This window comes from Homalodisca vitripennis, chromosome 1, assembly GCF_021130785.1.
Source record: "Homalodisca vitripennis isolate AUS2020 chromosome 1, UT_GWSS_2.1, whole genome shotgun sequence".
Lineage (NCBI taxonomy): Eukaryota > Metazoa > Arthropoda > Insecta > Hemiptera > Cicadellidae > Homalodisca > Homalodisca vitripennis.
The window spans coordinates 14,509,899-14,528,924 of NC_060207.1; the positions used below are offsets into that span (position 1 = coordinate 14,509,899).

Here is a 19,026-nt window from a genome sequence, read left to right on the forward strand (position 1 = left end):
TGCATCAGATGAGACAATGAGGTGTCTCTGACATCGAAATATGTAAAGAATTATTTTGAGCTTCTTCATCGATGATTTTTTTGAATCTCTTCTGACGAATATAATTATTTGCAGTTTATATGTTGCTTACAATGAGAATTAGTGACGGATGTTGGAGCTTTTAAACCAAACTTAAATTTTTAAAATTCATGACACGGAAACTTGTGGTAAGATTAAGACTAAATTTTATTAAAAAAGATAGTTAAAAGAGTACTGTTGGGGGAATGTCATTTTATAATTATACGAAAATAGTTATTATTAAATTACTACCTTAATTTTTGGTTTTTGACCGGGTAGTTCAAAAACTTCCGCGTTGGTCATGTAATAGAGCTCATAAAGTTATTTTCTTAGGCGTGAAATTGTGAAACCCGCTATTTTAATCATTTGATTTTCTAACATAGATTTGATTGAGCAGCCTCTGCAGATTAACGTTGGAACGAGCAAACTGCTACGCTGCCGATGAAACACTATCAGCACTAAATAATTAATATTTTCTAAAACTTACAATTATATGTATATTTTTGAATAAGACTTCAAATTTTATGAAACTTTTCCAATTATTTTTTTTATAAGGTATATAAAACATTAGCCGACTTGGTGAAGTCGTTTTTGTGTTGTGCTTTTGTAACATCAAGCGATTAATATTTTTTTATAAGGATAGCAGTTACACGCGGCTTCGCACTTATAATCAAGCCTAATAACAGAGACGCCATGGGCATATATATATATTTAAATGGTGTAACATACAATCCTGAAATAACTTATGGTCAATAGTATTTCAGTCTCTACTTAAGTCAACAAGCGTCTATTTCCGGCGCTTACTTCCGGTCTGATGTATTTTCAGTGGCATAGTTGAGTTTGCTACGAGACGATATGTACAGTTCAAGACTTCAAGTGAAAAGTCGCATATAAAATTATATAAAAGCAGGAGACCCCCTTTCTCCTTACTTCCGGTGCTTAGAAATTAAGATGGCGACAGGCTAGAAGTTACTACCGTGTAAATTGTATAAATAGAGATAATATAGTTGTCTGCTACAGACGATCGCTGGACTCTTGTTCAGAGAGCGTTAGAGACATTAGTCTCAATATGGTAAGTACTTCTTTATGTTTTATATTGTTTCATATTTGATACATATATGTTTTATATGGTTTCATATTTGATACATATGTTAACAATTTTCATATGAGGCCTAAATAATATGTTTAAAATACATACAATTTTTAAATTTTCTTAAAAATATGCCTTAATTTTGCCCATCAACTCTATTCATATCATGAAATAATTTTCAAACTCAAAATTATGTTCTAAAGTCTATAAAATACACGAGCAAAGTTCAACTTTATTCTGATTTACTTCCATATATGTTACCTCCTAAAAACATGAATCTTGTATTTTTAAACGGGCGCACATATTCAAATTCTTACACTAAGGTAGAAATACATTTTGTATTGATTTAAAGTTTTAGAATGGTTTAATTTAAACCGATTTCAAAAATGTGCTTAATGTTGCAGTTTTTACACAGTACCCTAATTTGTTTCTAAATACTAGACAATGCAATGGGTTTCATGTACAAAAGCATACATAAGAAATAATAACTGAGGTGAAAGCTTTCTTCGGGTTAGATTTTTAGTTGAAGTAATACGCCAGTAAATATACCAACAAAGTATTGAACATTTTGTTGGCTTATATTTAACATCCATTAACGGCTGTAAAATTAAACTAGTAGTTCTTTTACACCCACCTTTTACAACAGTGTTTGCCCAAATGTGCTTAAGAGGAATGCAAAGCTGAAATCTCGATTACCACAAGGCAACTTTAACAAAAATAGCTTTAATAGTAAATACCAACAGATTTAGTCTTTTTAGTTTCTTCCTAGTTCTGTCGAACCAACTGTTAAAGTTATACGTAGCCTACTCGAGCATTACAAGCCTTATTGATAAAAACCGTTGTTTTGAATTATAGTTACATATAGCTATGATGTCAGTGTAATAATAATAATAATAATAATAATAATATTTTTACAACATTTCAAATTCTTATGTTTATAAATACAAACCTAACCTAACCTAACCTAACCTGTTGACAATGGAAATTATATCAGCGAAAAATATATCAACCATCATATATAGTATTATATCTATTTGAAATTTGATGATATATGGTTATTTCTATTATTACGATAAACAATACGATATATTCCTTCATTTAAAATCAATTATTACTTGCTCATGTTTTAGATTTTATTTATGTGAGACATTTGCTTTCAATAAAAAACATCAGACCTACATAACCGAATACAAAGAGGTTCTCATACATGATAATGTAAACATATACTTAAATAAAAACTCATGATTTAAAATTACGAAGATGTACAAGTTTAAATTTTTTGTCTAATGTATTTGTAAAATACTAATGATGATCACAAATAATGATCATGATGATAATGATATAAATTAATAATACATAAAATATAAAGAACAAAGTAGTAACGTTCGATTTTGGGAAAGGTGTAAATAATTTATTTACGAGTATTAAAATATATTTGTTTTTCTTCATAAAAAAGTATCATGAGAATCAACACATTTTATTTTGGATTTAACTTAATAATTTTACGTTTAAAAATCTGTACTCACTTTAAAGTAAACGGATGTGCTATGGCCGATCTTTCTTCTCCAATTTATTCTATACTTCGTATGTCCTAAGAAACGTTTTAGTTTAATTTTGGAATTTGAGAATAAGATAATATTAGTGTGTGTTTCTTTTTTTTTAGTAATTAGTAACTGTTAGTAATTTCTAAAGTTAGATTATTTTGGAAAACAATTATTCATTATTAAGATCCTTAAAAATTATTGTAATACAAATTTAGAAAATGTATTTTCTTCTTTCTAGGCGACACCAGGTCTAACTATAATACTCGTATTATTTTGTTTAAAAGAGGCAGCGACCGATTCTGCAGAGTAAGTATTTGAGTGCAAGCATAAGTACTATACGTGATACAACTAGTTACAGTTAAGCTGCCATACCTGTGCTTGAATCATTATCACAAGTGTAATGTTATAATTTTCAGACATATTAACAATTTGTGTTTAGTTACCAAATTTCTTTTTTAGCGTCCTGATTAATGATTTACCATTGTATTAAATTGAAGGACCAGTTAGTAATCTTCTTCAACAATGAAAGACTTTGAGAATTTCAAATTACAGATATGTATTATTTCCAACAAAGTTACGTTGGATTACATTTAATTTCAAAACATGTCGACAAAGATGTGGACAGTACAAAATTGGTAATGCTATTTTGGAATTATAAAATTTTGGATTCGATAATACGTAGGCTTTTATGTCCATAACTAGTAAATTATAAATGAACCAATAAATAAGTGTCAATTGCCACGTGCATTACTAAAAAATGAAACCATCTCTTTAGTAGCACGTATATTGTACTTGTCCCTCTGCCTTAGAGTTTATTTTTTAATTCCTCAAGTCAGTACATAACCCTTTCGGTGGCATAAAATAATGTTAAAGGCGTTTTATTACATTTCAATTCTTGTTTTTTTACTCTGTTGAAACATTTTATCACAGCATTATTTAAAAATATGTCACGTTATTAGTGCTAAAAATGTGTTAAATCAAATGACAGTTTTTTTTTTTAAATTTTATCGATGTTTGAATGCAATTCATGCGAATATTTGCTATACCTTCCAAATATGACTAAAGCATTTAAATGGTATTTAGACATGTAATAGACATATAATTTCTCATGCCATGGTAAATTACTGAGGTTATCAAAACGTTCGTGTGTGATGCATGATTATCTTTAACAGTATGATTAATCACACCTAATTTTACAATAGTATGTTAGAAATAAAAATAGAATCAGAATAGAGCTATTGATTTAGAAATTGTACACGCAGTTTATTTTAAGTTCCATTATTAACGATTTTATTTTATAAACCTGTATAATAATGAAAAATTCTTGATTAATTCCAAGTATAAAACTATTACAGAAAGATGTTATAGATTTTTTTTATATTTCAGGCCTACGAAAATCTCTCTTCCAATTGACGACAAAAGGAGCCAGGAATCGTATAGCATAATTCATATGACAGAGAGGCAAACAAATTTAGAAGATCTAAAAGCGAGCGTGGCTTTCATTCATCACCATTACCATTCTGGGAAAGTGGAGCATGTACACAAGCACGACGGTCCCGCCCAACATGTACACAAACACGACAGCCATGTCGAACATGAACACAAGCATCAAGGTGATGTCGAGCACGGCCACAAACATAATGGCAATGCGGAGCATGAGCATAATCATGAAGGGAAATTTGACCATGAACACAAGCATCATGGATATGCAAAGCATGAGCACAAACACGAAGGAAAGGCTGATCATGAACACAAGCATCATGGAAATGCCTCTCATGAACACAAACATCAAGGTCACGCGGAGCATGAGCACAAACATGAAGGAAATACTAGCCAGGACCATAAACATTACGGAAAAGCCGATCATGGCCGACACCATGGTGGTGAGTTTGAACATGGCCACAAGCACCACGAGTTTGCCCAACACTCTCACCATCACGGAGGAGAGCTGGGCCATGGTCACAAACACACTGGGCATGCCGAACACGGACACAAACACCACGGAGCAGGGAGTCCACCAAGTGGCAAACACGGAGGAGACAGCACAGTCCATCATAATTCAAAGGCTGCTATGTCCTACGCTAACATACACATTTTTAATAGCGCTGTTGGAAAGCATGTAGTTATCCCTACTAAGGTTCAAGCTGAAGTAGTTACAATCTCCGCTGATCCCAAGCCAGAGGTAGGATTACAACCAATAGTTTAGTTAATTTCGTACAATAGAACAATCTCTTTCTTGGGTTTAGTGACGCCCTACTAAAGTCACGCCTGAAGCCATGTTTGTTTACATTAGTATCTTAAATATTCTATTGACAAGATATGATATTTAATGACTTATCATTTAATTGTGTTCTAGCAATAACTATTTTTTAATTATTGATTTAAGTTCTCATTTAACTTTAGTTTAGTCAATTTTAAGTGTTTAGCAGAATTTTACATGTATTTGTAAAAGATGTTTGTTATTAAAATATTTTATGTTTACATACATCCAAGGAATTGTATTTATTGATTATACCTTTATTTACTTCAAAACAATAACTCTTGGCATCTTCTTGGGGTAGTTACAATTAAAATATTTAGATGCAGATATTAATATTTCGTTAATATATAAACGATTATAAGTAAAGATAACGCGATTTAATGTAAGATGTAACTTCAAAAGCCCAGAATTTAGAGGTAATTAATTCATTAAATTGTCTCCTAAAAATTTCGCCTATAATGGTAAAACATTTGGTCATTATATACTATATTTTTAATTGTAAAAACTAAAATAAAATAATTTTTCAATTCATATTATGCAGTTTTAATACAGTACTGTATATCTTATAGGTGAATTCAGATTTAGAATGATGATTATGTGTTCCAGAAACAACTTTGATGATCGATGTTTACATTTGATGATGGCACATCGTACTCTGATTATTCCTAAAGGTATTGAATCGGATTTTATTTCACCTAAACCAATTTTATAGCTATAAACATTGTTCCTGTGTTAACCGCTGTTCAAAGGAAGAAATGTGGCATTGACATCTTAACTAATATATATATATATATATATATATATATATATATATATATATAAGACTATGTATCCATGTGATTAAAATTCCACTGTTTCTATTCTAGAAACCGAGACCAAATTCGCACTGTATAAGCACACAACCTGATTTTTCTTGAAATCGATAGAAGAATGTTTCCTAAGAAAGAAATTGATCGTCAGTTGCGCAAATTTTGGTGGAGGTCAAAATAAAAAGGCATTAAAAGGGTTAAAAATACGAAACGATAAATTTGTCTTGGATTATACAAAGTGTTAACTATCTTGATACAGTTTTAAAACAGACACTTATAAAACTGATCATCAGACACGTAAATGATAGTTATGTCATCGTTAGACAACAAGACAAAGAAACTGAAAGTTGCCACTTTAATGGCGTATATATACGCCATAAATATATACGCCAGTTACCTGACAGTGATGTATCATTTATTTAAGTGTTTAACTCTATTGACTCTATTGGTTTTTATGTGTCAAGCAAAAAACATATGGTCTGAGAATTGTCATTTTATATTTTAACCCTTTAGATACCCTCCCATTTCGAACTCCCCCAAAACTAGCGTGCCTGGCAATCTATCACTTTCCTTAAGGGGAAATTCTCTATATATTTCTATACAAATTATTATAGGTTGTGTACTTATACAATGCAAATTGGCGTTCAGCTTTTGGGCCATAAGTGCAGTGCGACTCTCTAGGTTGTCTTTGGTTATCGGTCTTTGCATTTAGAGATCGGTATATTAAAGCACTTCTACGGAGCTTTCTTCAAGAGAAATACACTAGGTACAGCTTATAGATTGTCGGCTAATACATCTAGTGGTTGTTTTTAAAAAATAGTGCAGGTGCATTACTTACAAGGTACGGTACACCACATGACACGTAACAGGCTTCACTGAGAACTACTACATACGAGTGTACCTACATGTGTTACTATATCACATGTGCAATGCCATAGGATTGTACTCAGTTCATTTACAAAGTTATTTATTCTGCGATTTTCTCGTTGCCATCATGGTTACCCATAAAACCAATGAAACAACGTTCACTAACGCTCAGAAAATCCCTTTGAGTAACATGCACCATCATTGAATTCGGTGTAACCTATAATATATAAATGGACCTTTATGCAAATTTTAAAATCAATAGGTTAATTCATTCTCCAGATATTATACGGACTGAAAAAAATTAAATTTGTCCAGTCCCTCGAGTGACAGACAGACTTCACTAATGCTCAGCCTATAAACTGAGTGATTATAAACAACAAAGTTTCGAAATGTATGGGTTTTATAATGATTATATCTCTCATTAGCTAAATATACCAACTTAAAATATGAAAGATGTCTAATTTAAACTCATATATTTATAGTATCTGCCTAATTGTGTTGCGATGCTTAGGTCAAACTACATATTGTGTAGCAAAACAAACATTTTACTCACTAAATAAGAAATTCATTCGAGGGAGGTAATTCCTAACCTTTTTATGAATCTGGATACTTAATGTTGTTAATGCATTATTCAGTGACAGTAAAAACATTTAGATTTTTAAACTTGTCTCAACCGTTCCTTTGCTGGTATAATACGGATTTGGGAATACAAAATAACAATCATCTACCTTTTCTAATTAATTTTGAAAAGTTGGATACGTATTAAAGATATTCCAATGTAAATATAACTCGAGGATAATTGTAAATGAAATTTTGAATTAGGAAAAAAACAAATCAGGGTTTTAATTACTACAAATTTTATCTGATAAATGGGGCAAAGAAAGAAATGTATAGCAGAGAATAAAAGGTTAAACGGACATCAGACTACAGAGAATAAAAGCATAAGGTCAAACGGACTCCAAACTACAGAGAATAAAAGTATAAGGTTAAACGGAGTCCAAACTACAGAGAATAAAAGCACAAGGTTAAACGGACACCAGACTACAGAGAATAAAAGCACAAGGTCAAACGGACACCAGACTGCAGAGAACAAAAGCACAATGTTAAATGGACACCAGACTTCATGTCAGCATACGAGTACATTGCTTCGTGGACAAGATCCAGGCCAGAAAAGTGACTTCTAATGGACGGATTTTAACCATTTACTTAGTGAAAATCATTAATCATTATCATAGTATTTTACGTAGTAAAATAGTAACCATTAATATAGTGAAAAGTATTTTATTTAAATGTTTTAATTTTATAATAAATAATATGATAATAACATTAAGATACGCAATGGGATTCTTAACGCCTTCCAAAGATATGATACTCAACTTGCACTACAGCTCTGTTGAACTTGCGTCTTCAACTAGGTTTACAGGCAAACGGGTATAACAGTAATTTAATAAGCCGCCGCTTGTTTCCTATTGGTATAAAATACACAATTAATGATGACATTACTCATCGTTATGCAATAATTCGACTTTATTACACAAAGCAATTTTAAACCCGGACAAAACGCTTATATCCTGATCAAAACCCAAAATGCGTCTGTATAATCCATATAGAAAAAATCTGGATTGTAAGTAGTTCCTGGATTAAAAGGTATACAGTGTACAGTAAAAAATACAATGGCCACTTAAAATCTGAAAAATTTGAAGACCCAAATAGTACAAGCAATTTAAATGCGCACGATATAGGGTCCGTAACACAAAAGAGGATTTTGTGCGCTCGTTGTAATAATTACATTATACCACATCACGTGTCGCATAACAGGCTTAGTTGGGGATACGTACACAATTTCCAGTAAAAACCATTTCATTATTAAGATATGCTGCGGATAGATAGACAGACAAAAGAGAAACTGTGTCAGTGTACTGAGTCATGCTAAGCTAAATCCTATGTATCCATGAGTATGCTCAATCATAGAAATCATTCATTTCTATGTAGAAGTAAAGTTTCGTGCAAAATTGAAACTACAGATATTTCAATAGGTTTTCTCAAAATATCTTGCTATATGAAACATTCACATTTTTATTCATTAAGTTGGGTTTCATAGTAGTGTTTAAATAATAAAAGTCTAGGTTAAATGTTAAAACGTCATATGGATTTTCTGAGTTTGTCTCCATATTTATTTATTTATTATATGTAGCAGTGCTATCTATCATTTTTCTCAACTTGTTGATTTGTCCTTGTTTAAAAGTATACTTGTGCAAACGTATCTTTGTTTACCTTTTTGTTATTAAAATGTTTTACAAAATATCCAAACACTTCCAATATTTTCAATACCCATGTTTCCTTCAAAATAAAACGTTTCTTCCTATATTTCGCTAATGTTAAACTGTTTAACGTGTGTGAATTACATAATATATTAAATTGTATTAATGTTGTATTTTAAAAATTTCTTTCGAATCTTATTTAATTTCCAAGTCCAATATTGAATGATAATTCACAATTTATTGACATATATTCAAATAGAAAAAATATGCTCCTTAATAGTGAAAAACCAATAAAAATGTCACATCTTATTATACCATTTAAATGCGTTACCTATATTATTTTTAGATCCACTCGGACTGGGGTGACGTCATAGTTCTGTATCCAATAACGAGTTTGATTTCAAGATTTGTTTATGTTATAGACTGACTAATAGTATTGAAATCGGATCCCCTGAGCAACGTTTGCATTAAACCCTATCGGTGACAGATAAAATCAGTTGGAGGTTTTTGGGTTTGTATTTTCGTAATCCTTGTCAACTTGGTAGTATCTCCAGTCATATCTGAGATTTCTTTGGTTCGGATTCCACCGTGATAGGACTCTCGAGGTTACCGTTGCCATTTAATTCCTCTTTAGTGAGATATAAGGCTTAAAGATTATCTTACATCTCAATCATCTATTCACTTATTTTTGATCCACGATTACCTGAAAAAGAAAACAACTTTGATTAAATAAATTTCTCAAATTAAGAGAACGCCATTTTTAAGTTGAATAGTTTTCTAATGAGTAGTTTCTCATATACTGCCCCACATCAATTAACTAGCAATGCGTTAACTTTTTACAAAGCTACAGATTAGATGCTATAATGATAAAGTACAATGTTATATAGATTTCGGTACGCACTATTTTGATAAAGCCTCATGAAGTACTATCTTCCTAACCATCCTTGATACTATCTCTAAAATTACTAATAATTAGAGTATTTATAAGGTTCCAGAACATTTGAAAAACTTAAATTGAAACAACTTTTTAAGAAGTTACAAGAATCTGTCAAACAAACTGATGAAGAGTCGTATAAATTAGAAATAATATAAGTTTTATTAAAAGATGACGATTTAATTACCTTTTTATTTGATTAAAACGTTATTTTTAATTTTAGAAGATTTAAAAAATAAATTCTTATAGTATAATATTATAAATTAAATATAATGATACATTTCGATAAAATAGTAGTAAATTAACCTTTAACCGACAATAATGAAATAAATAATAACTTTTGAATCATAAATTATTTTTAATAATGAAAAACTATTTCCATTATAATAGTGCTTTTGTAAAAATATAAACAACGCCAAATACTTGTGTTTATCAATGTAGACTTATTCTCAAAATATCGTTTCTGCTCGCCTAGATTTTGAGTGCTAAGGCAAGCACTCATGCCTTATGTGTGTGCCTATGCCAAGGCATAGATACTATGAGAAGAAATTGTCTTACGCCATTATGTGGTCTCACTGGTATTAATATGAAATCAAACTTAATGACACATAAACGTAGACGCAACACTGTGTGAATATGAAAGTGGGACAACGTCATAAAATACAAACGATCTAGTTCGCGGTGAAATACGTAATGACGTGGATACTATTGCCTTTTTGTCGTATTACAAACACTACCAGTTTCATAAATAATATAAAAACCATAGGGGAGTTCCCGGGGCCTCCTAAAGGCAAATTAAATGTAAGGGTGAGAAAACTGGGGCTACTAAACACAAATTCAATGTTATGGTGAGAAAACTGGGGCTCCTAAAGACAAATTCAATGTTATGGTGACAAAATTGGGGCTACTAAAGACAAATTCAATGTTATGGTGAGAACATTGGGGCTACTAAAGATAAATTAAATGTTATGGGGAGAAAATTGGGGCTACTAAAGACAAATTAAATGTTATGGTGAGAAAGTTGGGGCTCCTAAAGATAAATTCAATGTTATGGTGAGAACATCGGGGCTACTAAAGATAAATTAAATGTTATGGGGAGAAAACCGAGTCCATTCTGTATAGAAGAGCTTATCTACGATTTTCTTAAATATAGTTATGTCCGTCAGGTTAAGGTCAAGTTCAGGTTGGTCCCCACTCTGAGTGAATGAAAGTTTCGGATCCTTGGACTTCAATTTGTAACAACAGTTCTGTGACATTATATTTAAAATTTGCAATAGTACCTGATTCAAATAAATTTAAATACTGAAAATTGTTACATAATATGTTTCTAAATAGAATATGTGAAGTATAGTAAGAATTGGTTTTTGAAAAGGATTGATCTAATCTAATTATATGGATACTAACATGTTCTGAATATCTTGTTTGGTAAGACAAGACATATATATATATATATATATATATATACAAAAATGCTAATACAATATTCCCTGAAATGTTACATATATATGTATGTATATGTACACACACACACACACACACACACACACACACACACACACACACACACACACGTTATAATATATATTATTATAAATAATACTTATAATAATAATATAATACTTAAACCACTAAAATATTAAAGCAACCAAATAAAAAGTATATATGATTGTTCGAACAAGATTATAAACTATGTATAGCTTCCAAATGGACTGACAATGATAAAATATCCTTTAACATCGTATTTATCATAGATTCTTTTCACAAATACCTCATAGTACTATAAAATAATATAAACTAACTTACGAAAATGTATGTGTATAGTAAATATTGGACAGTTGTTAACAGCAAATTGACTCTAAAAAGGTTTTGTTATGAATTTAATGTAACAAAAAATTAGTAATTACTCTAATTTAATTTTAAAGTTATTATTTATCACATTACTTACTAAATAAAAAAAATACGATCGGCCATACATTCTACTAAAAATTATTTTGTAGACTTGTCAAGTTGTACTAACAAAATCTATAACTTACTAAGCTTTAATCTGACTGGATTCTTATTGCCCTAGTTAGAAATATTGTATGTTGCTGGTGTGTAAGTTTACGTACATACTAATATAGATTGTATTTCTTAAATTTGAGAATTGACGCATAAAAACATATTTGAGATATTACTAGGCCATATCACGTGTCGCATAAACAAGACTGCGGTAATGCTTTATAAAAAATTCTAGTCTATAGTTACACGTGTTACTAATTTACATTTTTCATGTAATATGATTGTAATCAGTTTGTTTACTAAATGCCGATGTATGTATTTATGCCGCGATTTTTTCAAATGAATACTGCTGAGCTCCTCTAATATTATCCAAATACTGGCAGCTCTACTATGTGCATGCACTGTGGGAGCTTTACGCCTGATCCAGGCCGATGGCAGACAGTCTTTAGACTCAATCTTGAATATATATGAACACTACTGACGTTCACATAATATGTTCCAGATACTCGGAGCTCTACTATGTGCATGCACTGTGCGAGCTTTACGCCTGATCCAGGCCGATGGCAGACAGTCTGTATACTCAATCTTGAATATATATGAACACTACTGACGTTCACATAATATGTTCCAGATACTCGGAGCTCTACTATGTGCATGCACTGTGCAAGTTCTACGCCTGATCCAGGCCGATGGCAGACCGTCTGTAGACTCAATCTTGAATATATATGAACACTGCTACGTTCACATCATATGTTCCAGATACTCGGAGCTGTAATAATGTGCATGCACTGTGCGAGTTCTACGCGTGATCCAGGCCGATGGCAGACAGTCTGTAGACTGAATGTAGAATATATATGAACCCTGCTGACGTTCACATCATATGTTCCAGGTACTCGGAGCTCTACTATGTGTATGCACTGTAGGAGCTCTACGCCTGATCCAGGCCGATGGCGGACAGTAAGTGTTAATTGCAACCAATTACTGTACTTGCATTCTGGGTTTGTTGGTTATTGCATGTGTAAATATGATCATAGTTGTAGTATGCGATATAATCACTCTCAGATTAAATACTGAAAGTAAATAACTAATCCTTAACATATTAATTTTGTAGAAATCATACAATTTTAAAGCTATATCTTTTTTGGTACTATAAATACCAACAATAAACGTAGTGATCATAAATAATATAAATTTAGTGTGTTTTAGGAGTCTAGGATGTAACCTATATGCTGAGTTTCATAAAATATAAATTATCATAGAGTATAAATCATAACAACATAATTTGTTCATAATTGTATTAAATGGAATTAATACAAATATTTTATTTCAGTTTTAATGTATAATATGTAAATTTAGAAATGAACTCAGTAGCTTCAATATGATAGTAACGAAAAATTTATTCAATTGCAGGAGGCTGTGACACATCTCTTTGTAATACCGCGTTTAAACCAGTGTGGAAATAGAAAAAAACAATTTATTGTAACTTCTTACTTATTTTTTTTATTAACATCCATACAGTACACACCTGTATAATGTAAAAGTATTTTGATAAACATAACTAACTATTAAACTAATATATAAAATATTTCTGCATAGAAATAAGTACAAATTCATGTACTCAATTTCTTAGGTAAAGCTTTGATACAAAAATTAATGATTACTATTCTTAGTATTAGAGATAGCACCTTATAAAGGTAGTTTTGTTTTTGAGAAATTGATATCAATATGACTTTATAGAAAAATGAATGAGGAATCAAATTATTTATGCAATATGTGGTAATATTTTGATGCAATCGTCTTTTGTATTTATCATTCAATCGATAGCAGTAGGAGAGGAAAAGGATGTAAAGTATAGTTAAGTTGTGTGTCAATACAAATTATATGCATATAGTAGCTTGCTTTAGCTTATTTTTTACATGATTTTAAGCTTTAGGGGAGAGTCTATAGATGACTCAGTGTGAAGAAAACCTAATGCAGTAGAAAGCGAGTAAAATAATTCTTGAACGATGAAATATCAATTAATTGCTTAATAGTTAATTGTGACGGCTGCGTTTCTGACAGAGCCTCAAAGCTAAAGCTTCAAAGGATTTATGTGCTTGTTGAAACTAGGCATAATCGCTTCGCAATCGGCTTCTAAGCTCCGATAAGGCAGCTGCAATATGACCAACCAATCATGTACATGCTTCAGTGCTTAGATGCTGTAACGATGAAGGCCGCTTTACTGCTTCTCGTCTCAAGTAAGTATGGGTCACGCATATTATTTGTAGTTTATAATGCTTCAATAAATAATGTTACTATCTTTATAAGATACTATAATAGCAAATTAAAAATAGTTATAATGATATAATTTAATTACTATTAAGTGTTGTAATAATGAATAAATATTATAAAAAGTAAGTAATTATAGTACAAATATTTAGGAACGAAAAGTTTATTCAAATGACGATACTTTAATTATAACAAAGTTAATATTAATGAATAAATTACGTTGGAATGTACGCTTTCCATAAGTACATAATATATTATATAGTTATTTTTTTCTTACAACAGTAAAAAAATAGTAGACGAAAACATACATTTTTAAATACACATAAAGTGACGATTAGCACGTTGCGTGACATAGATTTTAGATTCCCAAACAAAAATGTATTAGGAAACAATAACTGTCATCTTCTCCTTTAATCTAAATTTACACTATTCTTCTAACTTCTGGTCTTTAAATACGGATATGATTTTGAAATTAGTTGTGCCAAAATTGCATTACAATGCAAATAATAATTCACCTAGGGAAATAAGGTGAATTAATTAATTAAATTAAGGTGAATCATGAGAAATATGTGTATAACATTTTATAAGTAAGTGCATGTGTGAATGCAGTCAAATGTATAAAGTAACAAGTTCAATATTTTTAAATGTATCTAACCAATTATTTGTCGTTTGTAATTTAAGTTAAAGGATAAATTCAATGTAGCTGGATACAAAATAAATTTCTTTATCAGAGGTAATTATTACAATAATAATGCCTGTAAATGTTCATACACCCACCTCAGCCATAGAGCAGATTCTCTAATTATCATATCCCAGCAGCAAATCAGGGCCTAACAAACAGCAATTCCACCAAACAATTTTCCATCAGTTTAATGTAATTTATCACATTTTTAACATTCCATATCCTATTCATTGTATTATACCCATGAACGTATATTCTATTGTTTAGAAACTAAATTTTCTTTTGTAGTCCCTGTTCCAACAGCTGTACTAGATCTATTAGGCAAAAGAGAAATGTCTATGCTTGTGAAAGACCTATGGAATGAGCATTTTATCAGCCAAACTCAGAAACTACTGGGCCATCCCAGGTAGAAAACATTTGCTGCAATATAATAAAATTTATAAAATAGCCACAAACTACAATTTGTTAAAACACAATTAATATAACTATGATATTTGCAAAACTTAGAAGTATATATTATGTTTAAAGATAAATGTCTTAGTAAGTTCATAGAAGTGGAACCATTATATTAAGAATATTTTACTATTCTTTGATTAATACCTGTAATATAATGAATTATAAAAAAAAAACAAATTTTAACAATTTTAAAGATTGTGAAATTTTTGAATTTGCATTAAGAAATAGCAAAAGATGTAGTTACGATTTTAACAATTCTCAATTATATCTAAAATTGATTACACGAATTACATACACGGTAAACAATATCAGAGCATAATTTTTTCCATAAATTAATGTTTAAAACTACAAGTCCACTTAAATAAAAAATATGTTTAATATAACAACATTAATTTTAGTTAAATGTTTATAGCAAATTAAATATTAAATAAAACTTCGAAGGCCAAATAAACTAAAAGACACGATTAAAAAAAAAAAAAAACTGTGGCAGTTTTCTATGACAGCGTCAGATTCAGGCTCTGCACTAAGCGAAAGGTAAACTAGAGCTAAATTCCACATTCACATTGATTCACATATTTGATTCGTACAACTAACAATAATATTTTTCATTTAAATTTAACAAAACGGGGACATTTACCTAAATAAAAAATCTTACAATAGCTCTAATAAAATAAATTAACAAGTTAGTAAATAAACTTTTAAAGCTCAAACTCTTCTCACTTTAAATTCAGACTACAGCAAGACTTTACTAAATTAACCAAAGATGTTTACTACAATGTTTCGACAAATTTAGAAAAGAAATAATTAAAATTGATAAACGTCAATAGATATTAGGAAGAATTATAATATAAATAATTACGAACCAAATGAGAGATGCTTTCGGTTATACTTCTATCTACCACGAGGATCACCTTAAACGTACTCCCACACTAACACACATCCTCCAAACTGACTAAGAACCTTAAGAGCAAATCCGAGCTCGGGCGATATTTCGGTATTGATATTAAGTGCTCCACCCTCCATCTGATTCGTAACAGTGCATGTTGTGAATATTGACTTTAGATTAGTTCACGATCTGAAATTTGACGCTGCCACAGACTGGACTCCTGGAATTTGGAATCGTGTACTTCTGAAAAGACAAAAAAATCAGCTACACTTGATTTTGTAGCCTAGGAATCTCTGATGATGGTTTAAGGTTCTTCGTCACCGACTTTTTTTTATCTCTTTAGACTTACATGATTGCAGATTCCAGAGTCAATCTGTGGCAGCGATCAGATTTCAGACCGAGCACTAAGCGGAATGTGAATTGGAACTAAATTCAGCATTCAAATTGACTCACGTATTTGAATCATACGGCTTAATTAAAAATATTCTTTTAAATAAACATTTAGATATCACAAAAATAAAATTGTATTTTTATGAAATGTACAAGTGGTACAGGGCCATACAACTGGAGAGGTGTCAGACTTATTCAGATGGAGTCGAGGGAGGACAAGTCACACTTTGCCTTATTTATATATATCTGAAAATATATATATATATATATATATATATATATATATATATATATATATATATATATATATATATATATATATATACCTCAATAACATAGACCAAGAATGGGAAGTTTCTAGACCACAATATCAGTAATTTAAAATATATTACGTACTTAAGACAAAACTGTCCTAGGTATTTAAGAATTACTTGTTAACGGATATGGAATGTTCTGAATAGGAAACCGTTATTAAGGTTATAAAGTACTGAATGAAACACTGGTAGATATAAACTTTTTCACTAAACTTAATTACTTGTAGATATATTTATAACGCCATTTTTTTGGCATTATACATTTTTATTCTGTATTTTATTCTTAGATTAAATTATTTAATGTAAAGTTAATTCCAAGACGATTCTAAATAAATTGGGATCATGTATTAAATTAATAAAAAAATGAGAAAATAACTGTTCACTAAACGCATCCAAATTTATTTGAAATAAATTTATTGTTATATTTATAATCCTTCATTTAGAAACTAATTCGACATAAATAAATTGATAATTATTAATTATATGTAGCATTATCATAGCGTATGAACTATTGTGTTACTTATATCGCTTGTGTACTTTAACGCTTGTTTCCTCAGCAGCAAGTGTTCAAAATAATAGTGTGTAGTTACCATTATTTTATGCCATCTTGTAAATCGCACATAAAAGCAGACGCACTCCTTCGCTTCTTTTAATACTGCGCAATTTATTTTTATATTATATATTTTACATTTATTACTTTTTATAAAATATAATTTTTATTTACAATATTATTCCTTATAATTGTCAATTTCAAAAATTAAATTTCTAATAAAGAATTCGCTTGTTTGTTTCAGAAGGAGTGTTGTACTGTACTATGTGCCCAAGGTGGTAGATAGTCCGAGACACTATCACACTGTATTTTTGAAAAAGAAATCAGAAGACCACGTGTTGCACGGAAAAGTAGAACATCACCACAAACATACCGGGCATGTTGCTCACGTTCACAAACACAGCGGTCACAAGAAACACAGCCACAAGCATCACGGAGGACACAAGCATTCGCACAAGCACCACGGACATGCGGAGCACGGGACACAAACACCACGGAGACGCACACCACTCCCACAAAGCATCATTTGCATGGAGAGCATAAACACAAACATCACGGCAAGGCCAAGCACGGTCACAAACATCACGGCCATAGCGATCACAAACACGAACACCATGGCCACCACGAACACGGGCATAAACATCACGGTCATCATTCCCATGGACACAAACATCACGGGCACCATGACCACGACCATAAGCACCATGGACATCACGACCACGGACACAAACATCACGGAGAAGCACATCATTCTCATAAGCATCACGGACACGGAGATCACCACCATAAACATCATGGCTCTCATGGACACGACCATAAACATCACGGACACCACGACCACGGCCACAAACATCACGGTTCTCATAAACATGGTCACAAGCACCATGGTGAACACGGACACGGCCATAAACATCATGGGCATCATGATCATGGTCACAAACATCACGGACACCATGACCACGATCATAAGCATCATGGACATCATGATCATGGGCACAAACATCATGGGCATTATGATCACAAACATGGCCACGAACATTAAAGCTCTTCTATGATTTTTTATCATTTTACTTAATTTACAACAAATAATTTCTCTGTAGTGATGTTATAGGATACCAAAGATTAAACTTTAAGTTTATATTTATAAGTGCTGTAATATCTAGAAAATATTCACATAGACATAGGAACATTATTAATGTAATCTCTACCATACATGAACAAACTTCTTAAATACAAGTATATGTTTACATTTAAATTAAAATAATAATTAATTTATAATTCTGGAATAGGCCTGTCTCAGAAGTGCGTTTGAAAGATAATTTTAACATTAACTTTTGTCACGACACATTCTTCAATAATCGAGCAGTCTTTACAAGTAAAGACTAGAATTATATCCATCCTAATTAAGCTACATCCACAAAGTACTCATCAATCTTTTTAAACAAGTCCTATGTGAGTTTCCACTGTTTCTAAACAGATTTGGAATTCTCAGTTTTTAGATTACTATATTTGATGGCTTACATAATACCGATTACTGTTAACTCTTAATTTTCTTTAACCTCTCCATTTTTTGTTCAAGCAGCCTATAAGCTACCTAATAAATTTAACTAATTACTTTCTATTTTATCTTGTAAATTAAACAGTTAATTAAGAGAGACAA

General features: G+C 31.0%; 1 protein-coding gene across 1 annotated transcript; it reads left to right on the forward strand.

The window, feature by feature from the left end:
* The first annotated feature begins 7,965 nt into the window (after positions 1-7,965).
* Positions 7,966-18,408, forward strand: LOC124353587 (histidine-rich glycoprotein-like). Its single transcript, XM_046803532.1, has 4 exons — positions 7,966-8,058; positions 12,710-12,777; positions 17,611-17,846; positions 17,969-18,408. Exons 1-4 carry the CDS (start codon positions 7,966-7,968, stop codon positions 18,406-18,408), a joined length of 837 nt encoding a protein of 278 aa, XP_046659488.1.
* The last annotated feature ends 618 nt before the right edge of the window (positions 18,409-19,026 follow it).